This window comes from Microtus oregoni, unplaced genomic scaffold (genome assembly GCF_018167655.1).
Source record: "Microtus oregoni isolate MIOR12 unplaced genomic scaffold, Mior012 000019F_ref0000042, whole genome shotgun sequence".
In the NCBI taxonomy this organism is placed as follows: domain Eukaryota; kingdom Metazoa; phylum Chordata; class Mammalia; order Rodentia; family Cricetidae; genus Microtus; species Microtus oregoni.
In genome coordinates this window covers 31,714,140-31,729,430 of record NW_024543078.1, presented here as the reverse complement: position 1 = coordinate 31,729,430, position 15,291 = coordinate 31,714,140, and the positions used below count along the sequence as shown (strand labels likewise).

General features: G+C 42.3%; 1 protein-coding gene across 2 annotated transcripts in view; it reads left to right on the top strand.

The window, feature by feature from the left end:
* Abca13 (ATP binding cassette subfamily A member 13) overlaps positions 1 to 15,291 on the top strand; it is a 398,914-nt gene that overhangs the window by 17,607 nt on the left and 366,016 nt on the right. For both annotated transcript variants that reach the window (XM_041669712.1, XM_041669711.1), the window contains exons 2-3: positions 6,645 to 6,738; positions 8,660 to 8,783. In XM_041669712.1, coding sequence (XP_041525646.1) covers positions 6,645 to 6,738; positions 8,660 to 8,783 — 218 coding nt within the window. The remainder of the gene's footprint in view (positions 1 to 6,644; positions 6,739 to 8,659; positions 8,784 to 15,291) is intronic.

Below are 15,291 nucleotides of genomic sequence, written 5' to 3'. Positions count from 1 at the left end.
AGCTTACCAACTTGTAAACTGAAAAAAAAAAATCCCTGACATAGTACTCCTTTAGGTTAGGTTTAATTGGGTTTCCTTTGAATTTCAGGATCCCCAAAGGAACTTCTCTGTGGGATGCAGTGTTACTGTAGTTGCAGTAATTTTCATGTGCAGCTAGAAACTTGTCATTGCTTTAAGACTGCAATGATAATATTTTTAGTTGTGGCTGACAGAGTTTATTTGGCAAAACTCCTTAAATTGCATTCCCTTTGCATCTAGGACAGAGAATAAAGATACTAATTTTTTCAAACTGTTAAGTTGTCTACACAAAATATTTAAATAAAAAGGCAAGTAAGATGGGTATGCCTGTTACCTCAGCACCTGGGTAGAGGCAGGTAGAGTCAACAGTTCAAGCCTGGCCTCAAATACATAGTGAGCAAGGCTGAGCTATATTAGATTGTAACTTAAAACTACAAGCAAACAACAAAACAAAACAAAAACCCCAGCAGCCTACAAAATGGGAAAAAAAAATCTTTACTAAACCCACATCTGACAGAGGGCTGATTTCCAAACTATATAAAGAACTCTAGAAACTAGATATCAACAAACCATGTGACAGCGTGGGTGGGGGAGAGATCCTCTCCCTGCCTGCCCATCGGCACCTGAGGCAGGTGGAAGAACTGGCCCTGAGGTCATAAGAGCCGGAGAGCTGTCCCTGCTGCTTATCAGCTATGGCACTCAATAGAGTGGCTCCTATACCTTGCCTGGATAGCACAATAGAGCTGGCTGGCCCTGAGGGTGTATGTATAGGAGAACTGACCCCTGAGGACGTGGAAGCAGAGAATTGATCCTGCCCCTTGCTCATCAGGGGCAGGGGGTTAACTAGCCAGGGCAATGCTGAAGAGCTCACCCTGGTGGTGGTTAAGACAGGGGAGAGCTGGCAGGCTGACCAATCCTGCAATTACAGGGCCAGAACCAGGGTTATGTGTTGACTCACCCCAACATCCACCTCATCTGTGGTCTGCTAGAGCATGGGGTGGGGGATAGGAGTAGGGGTAGGGTCAGTCCTGAGGACCCAGGGCTGCAGGATCTCCATGACACAGGGCAGCATCAGGATGTCCCGAAAGACTACCAGTGAGGGCCCAGTGTCAATGGTGTAGCGGAGACCAGGGGCCTAGCACCAGACCAATGGTTCTGTGTGATGAACGCCTGCGTGTAAAAATGTGTGGGTAATGGGGCTACTGTGTGGCTCACTGTGCAGTGTGTCACACTGCAGCTTCCAGGATGAGACTTTTTCCCTCTCTTCTCCCCCTACCTTTTTCTCTTAAATTTTACTTTACTTTTTATTCTGGGGGTTGGGGGTTGGGTAGGATCAGGACGCATGATGTGAAAGACACAAAGAATAAATTTAAAAAGTTAAAAATAATAAATCCCACCAATATAAAAGAAAGAAAAGAGAAAGAAAGTAAACATGAAAATGTGGTACAATGATACATACGTAATGGAGTATTGCTCAACTCTTAAAAACAATGAGATCATGAAATTTGAAGGCAAATAAATGAAACTAGAAAAAAAATTAATCCTTAGTGAGGTGACCTAGACGAAAAAAGACCAACATGACATGTACTCACTCATCAATGGATATTATCTGTAAAATAAAAGATAATTGTGTTACAATCCACAGACCCGGAGAGACTAGGTAACAAAGAAGGTTCGAGTGGGGGATGCTGGGATCTTCCTGGGAAGGGGAAATAGACTTCATGAGTGGACTGTGGGCAGGTGGGGATGAGAACATGAGAGATCAGGTGGGGAGGATGGAAGGGGAAAAAGAGTACTGAAAGAAACTACTGGAAAGGGGAGCAGGGCATGCTTTGGGGTCAGATAAAAACCTGGTGTAAGGGAATCTCCTAGGAATCTACAGAAATGACCCCAGCGAAGGCTCCTAGTAACAATGGATACATAGCCTGAACTGGTCATCTCCTGTGACCAGGCAAGTCCTCAAGTGGAGGGAGTGAGAAATCAACCCAGCCATATAACCTTTGACCTACAGTCTGTCCGGCCTATGGGATGTGCTGGGGCAAAGGGGTTGCACAGATAGAGAAAGTGGCTAAGTAATGACTGGTCTAGTCTCAAACCCATGCTGGGAGAGTAAGCCCTCCCCTTACACTGCTTGGAGTGCCAGGACCTACAGGCTGGAAGACCCAAAGACCTAGGATAGAACCAAACACAATTGGAGGAGAAAATGTCAACGTAATAATGTCTGACAATATTCTGCTGTACTCGTAGACTGGTGCCTAGCCCAGTTGTCCTTAGAGAGGCTTCATCCTAGACTGATGGAAACAGATGCAGATGCCAAACATTAGGCAGAACTCCGGGAATCCTTCAGAAGAGGGGAAGAAAGGATTGTAGTAGCCAGAGGGGTCAAGGACACCACAAGAAAACCCACAGACTCAACTGACCTGGGCTCATAGGGGCTCACAGAGATTGAACTGATAGCCAGGGAGCCTGCATGGGACTGAGCCAGGCCCTCTGCATATATATGACAGTTGTGTTGTGTAGCTTGGTTCTCTTATGGGACTCCTAACAGTGGGAACAGGAGCTGTCTTTGACTCTTTTACTGACTTTTGGGACCCTACATACACCTCATACTGGGTTGGCTTGCTCAGCCTTAATACCCGGGGAGGTGCTTAGTCTCACTGCAACTTGATATGCCATGTTTTGTTGATGTCCATGGGAGACCTGTCCTTTCCTAAACAAAAACTGAGGAGGAGTGGAGGGTGGAAACAGAGGGGTTGGGGGAGGGACTGAGAGGAGAGGAGGGATTGAAAATGTGGTTGGGATGTAAAATAAGTAATTTAATTAATTAAAAGAGAAACAAAAATGGCAAATGAAATAGAAAATGTCAGCATCACCCAAGGCCAAGGGAGGGCTGGATTCTTTAATTGAAAACCAGAAAATTGATGATTTACAAGGCAGTTAAAAAAGAATGATTTAATAGAGAAATGGGCACCTGGAAGAACAGAGAATTAGCAGGTAAGGAATTGTTATGCACTTAAAAACATGGTTTCATCCTGGTAATGAAAGGAACTATCTTTACATATCAATTTGATAAAATTGTGACAGAAGTTAAAAGCTTGGCCTAGAGCTGTAGTTCATTGGGTGAAGAAGTGCTTATCTAGTGTGCCAGAAACCCCGGGTGTGATCCTAAACACTACCAGGAAACAGCAGAAGTTACACTCTAGGGGTGTGATGGGAAAGAGTGATGGTTGTGTTTCATTCTCAATGAGAGAATTACAGTTTTATCTACCTAGATTCAAATCTAGAATCAAATCCATGTTCACCTTGGCTCAGGGATTGTGTTTAGCCATATTCTCTTATAATTCAGCCAGACAGGTAAAGAAAGCTTATGTCAGTCACTTTTCTGTGAGTAGGTGTAAGTCCCTGAGGGCAAATGAGTGGTCAGGCTCCTCCCCTGAGGACCTCTAACTGCCAGGTTCCACCCACAGAACTCCCTAACTGCCCTAAGCATGAGATCCAACCCCTGCCGTACAGAGTAAAAAACCCCAGCTCTGGACTTGAAATCGCACCAATCCCTACCCTGGAAATCTCCACCCTGAAAAACTCCCCTTTGCCCAATGCTATATAAACCCTGCCTTCTGCTCCACTCTTTGCTGCTTTTCCTGGACGCAGAGTTAGCCACCGCCCTGGGTTTTTCCCTCCCAATAAATGTCTTGCGTGAAGTTTGTTGTGTGGTGTGACGTTGTGGTATTTCTTGGCTCCTGACTGCCAGGATACCTCTCCCTTAATCCACAGTAGGCAAATGGATAAATAACCTGACATTAGAGGATTAACTAGTCTTTGAAAATGGCAGATCTCTAAATGCTGATGAGACAAATTGTCTCTGGCTTGGTGGTGGCAGTGCATGTCACATGTCTTTAATCCTAGCACTTGGGAAGCAGATCTCTGTGAGTTCGAGACCAGCCTGGTCTATAAGTGCTAGTTTCAGGACAGGCTCCAAAATTCCAAAATTACAGAGAAACTCTGTCTTGCATATGGTAAAATTGTTCTATTGATACAGCAATGACCAGAATGATGCAATGAGTTGGAGCCTTGTACATGTTCTTTGGGTTGTCATTTTTAATTACAGATATCAGCCAGGGCTAGTATCTATTGGTGCATACTATTAATAACTAGTACATACTAATGGCTTCATGATGATTTTCTCACGTGCTTGTCTCTCCTGCTTTGATCATGTTAATGTCCAGTAAGCTCCTGCCAGTGCGCTGGATCTTGCTCTCTCAGTTAGCAGTAAGCACCTCAGCCCCAGGCTAGCCTCTGCTGCCCTTTTCTCTTTCTGAGGGAAGCTATTGAGTTACCTCAGGCTGTCAGGAGCTTTTTGTCCTCTGGTTCCTGGCTCAAGAAATGCTTCCCTGGAATCGACTTCAAAGGGTGATTCTATTTCTGTAATTACACCAGGACGGGGACTCACATGCTCTCCCAGCTGTGCTGTTTTTGCTGGTTCAGGGAGTGCACTCACCTGGGCACGCTGACATTTGCTCCTTCGGGTTACCACGAGCCAAGAGTGGGAAGGAGATGGTAATGGCAGGCTGAAGAATAACGGAGCCAAAGAGACCAAAGTTCCTTTCCGTTCAAAGCATTACAACTTGGAATCTGAAGCAGCTAGACACTGTCTTCAGGGTCTGACTGAGGGCTTCAGTTTGCTGATTATTAGGTAGTTTTTGGTGTGAATTTGTCTACTCTCTTACCCATGTTGTGTATTCAAAAGGTGAGAAGGACTGAAATCAATGAAGATTATTCATAATAATAATGCTGGCTTAATGATTGTCTCTCTTTCTCACGTTTCTTCCTAATTCCCATTGTCAGTTCATTTCTTTCAGTTTTAAGAATTTTGTTTTGTTTTGTTTTTCAAGACAGGGTTTCTCTGTAGCTTTGGAGCCTGTCCTGGAACTAGCTCTGTAGACCAGGCTGGCCTCAAACTCACAGAGATCCGTCTGCCTCTGCCTCCCGAGTGCTGGGATTAAAGGTGTGCACCATCACTGCCTGCTCAATTTTGAGACTTTAAAGAATTTAAATTTAAAAGAATTGAACCTTAAGGTTAGAGCCATGTGTGACTCAGTGGTAACACATTTGCCTCATGTGCATGAGGCTCTGAGTTCAAGTTCTGATACTGAGAAGATAGTTCAGTGTCTCCATATTCCTGCGATCCTCCTGGAAGTTCTTCAGCATGTCAAAAGATCTGACTCACTTAGGTTGAGGAGTTTATTCCAATTTCCCCAAAGCAATTCAAAGGACAAGATCTTTTAACGCACAAGAGTGTTGCTCTTTAGAAGCGGTGCTTCTCCAGCCTGCATGTAGCCGCCCGATTGAGTGCTGTGCAAAATGAAAGCGGGATTCTCAGATAGCGCCAGGAATGTGGCACTACCCACTGCGGGAATGCCCTAGAGATGGGAAAAATTAAAAGGAGTTGATTTGTTGCAAATGAGGGTGAAGTTATTTATTTCTTTTATTCCTTCATGATATTTCTGAAATAATAAAAAAAAAAAGTCTTGGAAATGAAAAGAATCAGAATCCAGGACAGGTGAGAAAGATGAGCAGGTGACATTAGTTGAGTTTGGACCTCAAGGCGAATGAGCTAGGGCTTCTCCCAGGCTCTGCCCTGGCAGATGCTAGAGAGAGTTTGTCGACCAGGTCGTGCCAGGCCCTCAGTTACTCTGTGTTATGCGAAAGTGGCTTCTTGGGTGGTGCCTGGCCCTGGGAGACTCAGTACAGGGCAGAGGCGCGATGACTCTGCACCTTGCCATAGGCACAGAGAACTTCTGTCCATTGTTACCCACGGCACAGTCTGATCAACAATTGCTTCTAAACAAAGAGAGGTGCCGCACGATACATTTATCAAAGTAAATCAAGGTTGTAAGAATATACATAGATCACAATAAAGCTGTGTCAGGAAAACCAGGCCTGAGAATTTCCCCTCAGCTGGACCCTGTAAAGAGGAGGACACGGAAGTGGTGACAGCCCTACCAATCTGTCAAACCTGATCACTCAGTGTGTGTGTCAAGGGACCGATATCAGAGAATTCTCAACTGTCCTAGGGCCTTCAGCATATCTCACTTTCTCCTGGCCATGTGGTCTGCTTCAGATACTGTCCATCTGACCCCTGGTTCATCTCTCTGTACCCAGTTTTGCCTCTCGTTTCTAGTCCTCAGGGGCCTCTCCACATCCCTCTCAGATTCTGCCCCAAGCCTCTTTGAAATTCTTTGAACTCTGTTGGGGCTTATAACTCTTTTGTAGCCCTTTTGTAATAAATATAGAGATATATTTACTATATAATGTGTAATTTGTGATCTGGTATCGATTTTGGTAATTGAGATTGGAATAAAAGAACCCGTGCTTGCCTGGCCCAGCCATCAAGGAGATTTCTTGGCAAATTGTTGCCAAGGAGACTCCGTACCCTGTGACTCTGTTGTTATTCAATGTGTCCTGACATTGAGTCCTCTGTGTTTCTGACACAGCATGCTCAGAGATAGGGGCAACAGTGACTCTCTGTAAAAGTAGCCTGGTCTGACTGCCTATGTCCCTCACGCAGAAGGACTGCTACAGTGCCTGAAAACATGGTCAGTATTTTGTCTTCTATGTTTGCGCAGGTCCTCTCGCTCGCTGAATTCTTCTGGCCGTGTATCCTGTTCATGATTCTGACAGTGCTTCGTTTTCAAGAGCCTCCCAGACACAGAGATAACTGTGAGTTTCACTTTGAATACAATCTTTAGATGCCAAGTGTTCAAAGAAAAAGCATTACCTCTTTTCTGTATTCTTTATTGACACTGAGTTCTCAGTGGGGTGAGTGACAGGGGCTCTATTTTGAGCCAAGAAGACACAATTCACGTTTCTTCACTGCTTAAGATTGATATTAATGGATCTTAGCTCAATCCAGCAAATAGGTTTATGCTTTCATCTTAGCTGAACTTATTTGGGCTTGGGTATATATACTTTTTATTCATTTAAAAAGAGTTAGAAGCAGAGGTAAGGGCAGTAGGTACCTTTCATTTGAACAGGATATGATAGTGGTGAAGACAGCGGCATTGGGGGTGGAGACTATGATTGATGGGAGGTTTACGGATAAACTTGCAAGAACTTCCTCTTCTCCAGAAACACGGCCAGGCAGGTCACTTTGTCTGTCTGATTTGAAAGCTCAGTAGTCATACCTCTTGAGACAACGGTGACCTGTTTTGCTTTCACGATGCCACTTGGAATGTGTAGTTTGTCCGACTTTGCAAGCTTCTCATGGAAAAATGATTATTAAATGTTAGAATTTATCTGAAATAGGTCACCAGCAATATGAAGGTTCCACATATTGCAAAGGGAATGAGTATAATGACTCCTTACTTTGGAGGATGGTGTTGTGTATTATAGAAAATGGTGAAGCAGGTTATTACGATTACAGTTATAAAGAGCTGAGAATATTTTTTAGGGTTTTTAAATTTAAGTATTTTATTTATTTGTTCAACAAATATGTATCTAGAGCCTTTTATTCCCTCAAAGAACTTTCTAGAAGGCTGGCCTATTAGAATACAGTGAGAAAAGTGTCATAAGGGACTCTACATAAGAATAAGTGTTCTCGGGGTGAGAGACCTCAGGGGTGGCCTCTATTCTGGATGTGTTCCTGAGGAGGGATACAGAACCAGCTCTAGAAATGCATCTTTAAAACTGGTTATATCATTCCTAACTTCTCTATGATCTTCTAAAATACTACGTCCTGTGTTTGCTAGGAATTTCAGTCTTCTCTTAAGCATCAAACACATTCATTTTCTTTTAGTCATCCACTCATTCTTGTTTGTTCATTCATTCAGTCATCAAATAGTGAACGCCTTCTGTGTGAGAGCCATTGTGCTCAATTCTGGGCATAGTGGGTCTTCCCGTTCATATGAGGGAGATCACCTCCCAGAACCAAAGTAGACATCATGGGGAAAGCTGTTCCCTGGGTTTTATAAGCCACAGAACATAGATCAGTGGCTTCCCAGTTGCCTGCCATTGTCATTGTCCCCATGCCCTGTCCACCTCTGCATACAAATACCTGACTGTCTGTCTTGAAATGCTCTCCCAACCATTCCTTTATCTGTTCCACTACCCTTATTTCTTCATTTTACTAGTGTGTGTCTCAAGAGAGCTTCCCGTTTTCTAGCCAATGCGAGTTCCCCATAGTCAGTGTCTACTGTTTATGACCCTGTTTGGGCACCATCTGCTATATCCTGCATTGTTTCAAGGATGGAACTAACTGGAATAGCAAAAGAATAAAGAAAGAATGGGCAAATGGACACAGAAAACTGGGTTCTGATTGGCTGGACTCTTAGATGCAGAAGCCACTTGCCTCCCACATTATGTACAATTGGACCGGGAGGCAGGGTTAGTGCATATAGCACCCTACTTCAGATAATAGTGACGTGTCAGAACTAATTTCTTTCTTTCTTTTTCTTTGTTTTTTGATTTTTCGAGACAGGGTTTCTCTGTAGCTTTTGGTTCCTGTCCTGGAACTAGCTCTTGTAGATCAGGCTGGCCTCGAACTCACAGAGATCCTCCTGCCTCTGCCTCCCAAGTGCTGGGATTAAAGGCGTGCGCCACCACCGCCCTGCAGAACTAATTTCTTCCTTGTGTTTATGCCCAGGTTTCTTGCAAGCCCGGGATCTTCCCAGCCGGGGTATTCTCCCCTTTGTTCAAGGACTTCTTTGTAACACTGGCTCAAGTTGTAGGAACATCAGCTTTGAGAGCTCCATGGATGACCATTTTCGGTATGAGAAACACAAACGTTCTTTTTAGAATTCTTAGGATGGTTTTATATGCTCTCCTCAGATCCCCCAACCTCTCCAACATCATGTGATTTTTATGCATGCTTAGTAATCTGGAACGTGTCAGGGACAATGAAAGGCTAGAATTCAGAGTTAAAAAGAAATCAGTTTTATGGCTCGGAGTCACATAACAATTGCTTCTACTCATGTCCACTGTATTTCGAGATCCACAGCATGCTAAATGCTGATGAGAAAAATTCTGTCTGCTTTTCATTATTTTGTAGTTAAACTCTGACTTCAAAATTATCCGCTTAGCCAGTTTTTCATTTGGGCATAGTTGGAAAAATGAGTGGTTTGGGGACTGACTGCTAGATGTTCTTACTGTAAGATGATCAAGGTCTTGTGCCAAGTTGTTGTCAGGTGGAAAGAGCAGCCAGGCACTGCTTTCCTCTCTGCACTAACCCTCCTCAGGTCATAATGGCTTTACACGGCCTTCTCAGATTCCCACAATGCTGAGTTGTGCTGAGATAGCCCATCGCCTTATTTGGCATTGTTAATCAAGAGACACAGTAGGAGTTGGTTTAAATGACAAGGCTCAAAATGAAGAGGTTTAACTTGGAGAATCCAAAATGTTCTGGGAACTTCTCTCAGGTGAAATAAGAAAAGGGAAGAAAGTGACGAGCTGATCGCCATATTTTGAGTTTATCAGGTTAGATGATGTGGAGTTGAGGTCATGCTTATTTCAATTAAACAGCTGGAGATTTTAAAACATGAAGCAAATGTTAAAACAAAAGGTATTTATCTTTCAACTTTAGAATTTTAGATTTTATGTGTATGCTTTGCCTGAATATACGTATATGTACTATGTGTGCGCCTGGTGCTAACAGAGGTGGGAAGAGGGAACTGGATCCCCTGGAACTGAAGTTACGGATGGTTGTGAGCTACCATGTAAGTTCTGGGATCCAAACTCAAGACTTCTGCAAGAGCCATGTTCTCAGGGGAGTATTGGAGACTGGGAGTTACTGTCATTCCTCATTTCAGGTCTCCAGTGGTGCCTACTCAGAATAGAAAGTCAAGGAAACGTAGACGTGGAAAGAATAGATTTCTGAAGCTAAACAACTTATAGAGTCAGCTTTAGATCCTTCTGGTTTGGTAGTTCAGGGCAAACTTATGTCCTCTGTGACTAGGGCTTCTCATCCCCCACCTCAGTTATGGTGAAGATTAAGAGACAAATACAAAAAATCATAACACACAATCGAGCCCTAGACCAGTGGGAGTTGTAATAAGTTCTTTTTTTAAAATTTATTTTATTGAGCTATATGTTTTTCTCTGCTTCCCTCCCTTCCTCCTTCTTCCCTCCCCTTTAACCCTCTCCCATGGTCCCCATGCTCCCAATTTAATCAGGAGATCTTGTCTTTTTCTACTTCCCATGTAAATTAGATCCAGGTATGTCTCTCTTAGTGTCCTCATTGTTGTCTAGGTTCTCTGGGATTGTGGTTTGTAGGCTGATTTTCTTTGCTTTATGTTTAAAAACCACCTATGAGTGAGCACATGTGATAATTGTCTTTCTGGGTCTGGGTTACCTCATTCAAAATGACGTTTTCTAGCTCCATCCATTTTCCTGCACAATTCAAGATGTTGCTATTTTTTTTCCATTGTGTAAACATACCACATTTTCCTTATCCATTCTTTGGTCGAGGGGCATTTAGGTTGTTTCCCTGTTCTGGCTATGACAAACAATGCTACTGTTAACATAGTTGAGCACATGTCCTTGTGGTAGAGAAAGTGCTTTTATTTCCCCCATTAAGCACAAGAGGTTTTTTGTTGTGTATATACTTCCTTTTTTACTTTTTATTAAAGTATGTTCCTTCTTTTTCCAGTTTCTTCAGGACTTTTATCATGAAGAGATAGTGAATATTATCAAAGGGTCTTTCTATATTAAGATCATGTGATTTCTGAACATATGTGGTGGGTTGCAGTTATTGATTTACATCTATTAAACCTGTATCTCTAAAATAAAGCCAACTTGATCATGTTGAATATATGATCTCAAAATTTATTATTTAATAATAATATAAGGGGACTAATACTACTACTAATAATGGGAAGCTTTTTTATATAGCCTTAAATTGTTTTACAATTCTTTTGTTGCAAATGTTTGTACCTGTGTTCAAGAAATTGATCAATGATATTCATTTTTGTTATGTTTTTATCTATTTTTTATTATCAGAGTAATATTGCCTTACTATGAGATTAGCAGTGTTCTTTCCTTTTTATACCTTATGGACTAATTAGAGAAGTATTAGTGTTGGTTTGGTAGACTTTTTATTTTTACTCCAATAAATAACTATTTTTTTTTGTTTGTGTGCTCCTCCGTTTTAACACTCACATTTCAGTGTGCAAAAACTCAAGAATTATAAAGTCAACCTTGAAAGCGTTTATCTCACATTCTCCAAACCATAGTCAGTAGCCAAATTCTCCAGCATTGCTATGATTTTAAGAGCTTTAAATTCTAAAACGCCTCTTGGTATTGAGGAGGGCCAGCGTAGAGGTGTGGGGAACGGAGGATGAAAGCAGAAAGAATAGCATAAGCAACGAGAAAAGAGTGAACCGTGAGGAAGACACTAGCTAAGAGGGAGGGCCTGCCTCTCAGACCCGCCCTGCCAGCATTGCTCATTTGTTTTCATGGTTCTTCAGGTAAGGATTCTGCTCAAGTTCAAAGTGAAAACAAAACAAAGAACACACAAAAGACCAAACAATAGCAATAAAACCCTCAGCAACTCCCTTCTGACTGTCTTGTTTTACAAATCCTGAAAATATGTTTTCATTTCAAAATGAGTTAGCTATCACCATGGTTAATTTGCTTCATGAATGGCTATGATCTTCCTAATCACTCAGGGGAAGCTTACTTTGGGCAGAACCTCCAGGTACGTTCTGATGTGGAGTATGATTATGAAAATCAGCTTCCTCATTCCTGGCTTTGTAGGGAGATTCCCCTCTGCTCCAATAAGAGGATTTCAGAGCAAAACCACCATAACTACCAATAGCAGATTAAGGGCTATTCCCACAGAGTATTTTGTTAGGGACTCACTCCTTGTTCAAGACAAAGTGAATAAGTAGAAGAAAATTTGAAATGTCCTGTGCTATTCATATGCTCTGTGCATCTGACCCCTCCTGCTGCCAATCACTCTAAGGGGTAGGTTGAGTCAGCCCTGGAAGCATGTTCTTTGTTCTTTTCTGCATAACTTGCCTTGCCCTCCACCTAGGTTGCCAGTTTAGATTTTCCCTCTCAATTTCTGCTTAAAATCCTACTTCTACTAATAAGAAAAGTCTCAGTGAATGAGAGCATGTACTGCTCTTGCAGAGGTCCCGAGTTCAGTTCCCAGCCCTTACACTAGCTGGGAGGGACTCGGCTCAATAACTTCAGCCCCATGAGACCTGATTCCCTCTTCTGGCTTCTGCAGGCACCTGTACTCCTATACACATCCCCACCTCTGAACAGACATGTAATTAGAAAAAAAATCTTGAAAAGTTTCAGGTATTTTAATCATCAACATGCCACGACTACCTCTATGTTTGCTTTTTTTTTAGTCTAAAGTATTTCTAAGCTCTTACTGATCATTAATCCCCTCTACTGCTTTCTCTGCTGCCGCCTGTTCTGTCTTCTTCATCACTGGGCCGCCTCAACTTCCAGCTCCGCAGGGGACTTTTCACTCTTGTCTTTCAAAATTTGTCACATCTAAGTTTTAGGATGCTCTGCCTGAGCAAGGACCCATTTCTTTTTTTCTTGTGTAGCTAAATCCTCATGCTTCATCCAAAGCAGCGTTCATAGGTGGGTGTGGAACTACAACATGAAATAAATGCCATCCCCTTCCTCCCAGCTTGCATGCATGGCATTTCATCACAGCAATAGAAACCCGAGCTAAGACAGAAATTGGTAACATACATGTGGGATATTTCTGCAGTAGACGTGACTATATTTTGGGGAGAACCATGGAAGAACATTGAGTGTTCAGAGTTTAATGAGATACTGTGAAAACAGAAAATCTTGCGGAGAGCAGTGCAGACACTGGAGGTCAGGCTTGTGAAGTTTCAGGAGGAAGAAAGCCTCTACCAAGGTTGTTTACATTTTCTGTCTTGATTGCTGGAGCTGAAGAATTAAAAGAGACAAGAACTATTAAAATGAAACAGTTGGCTTGCTGGGGCCTTTGACATCTTTTGGGAAGTGTTTCCTCAGAGTTAGCCCACAGGATCTTTGTTTCACAGGCAGCCAAAGTTTTCTCTCTTGTTGGCAGCCGAACTTGGTAGGAGTCATGAAGAGCAGCTGGGGCTTGACACCATGAGAAGCCAGGAGAGGCCACTGGTGAAGGTGAAGCCTAGCTGCAGTGGAGACCCCAACCTTTTGCAGATATCAGTAGCATGGGACAATTACCAGTGACCCCAGCAGGCATGGAATGGAATCAGCCTGAGCCTATGGGACAAGATGTATGTGCTATGAATGGCTTTCCAAGCCCTTTGAAGAGCCCAGAAGATTGTGAATGAGTTCCAGATGTCTGATATCGACTTGACACTGTTGGACTTTGGTTTTAGTTTGTTCAAATTGTGACTGTGCCCTGGTTCTTCCTTCTGAAATATGAATGTATTCAGCTTATTATGATTTTACTGGAGCTCGAAATTGAAAAACTGGAATTTTGAAGGGTCTTTGATATTTTAGGGAGATTTTGGAGGTTTTGAACTTTGAGAGAGACTTTGGATGTTTTAAAGAGACAAACATTTTTAAGTGTTTGGATTTTTAAACATTGTGGGTCCTTTAAAAGTTGTAATGTTCTACTATTTGATTTTTATATTATTATGCCGATTGGGAGCCAAATGAGGAAGGAAGGGTTCTAGTACAATAGTCATGTGTTTGTGTGTCAAGGCAAAGGGTCAGTTGCTCTATCTAGTTTTATGTCAGTTTGACATAAGGTGGAGTTAATTGAGAAGAAGAAACTGAGATTGAGAAAATGTCTCCATTAAGATTGTCCTGTAGGCGAGTCTGTAGCGCATTTTCTTATTTAGTGGTAGAAGTGGGAGGCCCAGCTCACTGTTGGTGGTGATTCTGGGAGCTATAGGAATGAAAGCTAAGCAAGCCATGAGGAGCAAGTTCTTAAGCAGTTTTCTTCAGCTTTCACTTCACTTTCTGCCTCCAGTTTCCTGCCCTGCTTGAGTCCCTGCTCTGACTTTCCTCCTCAGGGATGGACTCTTATTGGAGGTGTAAGATGAAATAAATCCTTTCCTTCCAAACTTGCTTTTAGTTATGGTGTTTTAGCATAACAATAGAAGCCTAACTAAGACCTGTATTGTTAACTATATTTTTTTCTAATTTGTTGTAATCCTAATTTTATCTTACCCTCATAAATTTCCATTGGTACCTTTATTTTTTTTAAAAAATATATTGATCCCAATAGACCCAGGAAGCAAGGCTGACTACTTCAAGGTTTCAGAGGGTATAGTCTGAATTTTCCTTGGCACAAGATGCCTTACCCAGTAGCTCTGAGGTGGGAACCACCCTTGCATGTTCCTTTCTAATTGGAGTCTCTGAGAGAGTCAAAGGTGGCACTTTCACACGAGCCTCTGGGTGGACTCTGCAAAACTGTGTATTGAGCACATGGTATTTACATAAGAGAAGGCCTTGAGATTTAGGTGCTGAGCATGGCAAGCGATGGGTTGAACTGTACTGTCCCGTAATTCAGGTATCGAAGCCTTAACTACCCATATCACTGTACCAATGGCAGGCTTTACCAAATTAAAGTTCAAAGAGGATCTTTGGTATAATAGACCTCTTGCAAGGAAAGGGAGTGCTTCCTCTTTTGGGCTAGGACACATCTAAGAATGGCCATCTGCACACCAGGAAGATGCCCCTTCCCTTCCTCTGAGCCCAGCCAACCCAGGACTCTAGCCTCAGATCAGTGACAAAAGACATTTGTGTCCTTTCACACATCCAGTGCCTGATGCTTTATTACTGCAGCCCAGTTAATGTACTGTGTTTTCAGACATAATTCCTTTTGATTCATGGATGCTATTTCACATTGGAGTTAAGGTTCTCACCAGAAAACCTTAATGTTTGAACTTTCACGGAAGCCATTTTTTCAACCATTTCTCTTCTTTTGTGCAGAACCATCTTCCTTATTTGACTGTGAAAAGCATCAGTTGAGGCAATGATAGCGTGAGGTTCTGGATTTTTCCTGTTCTACTGTCCTTTATGACCTTAATGGCAGCATGTCAGGGAAACTCTTGGAATTAGTGTAAAGTCATTTTGATTTTCTAGGGCTTATGGATTTCATACCAGTTTTCAAAATTTGCTTGTTTATTTCTGCAGAGAGCATGTTAAGATTTTGATTGGTATTATTTTTTTAAAAATGTGAATTGAGATCTAATTTACAACCCCATATGAGTGACTCATTTGAAGAATAGTTTCGACATCTCCATAGTTGTAAATTACACTTAACATTGATCATCATAATCAATTATA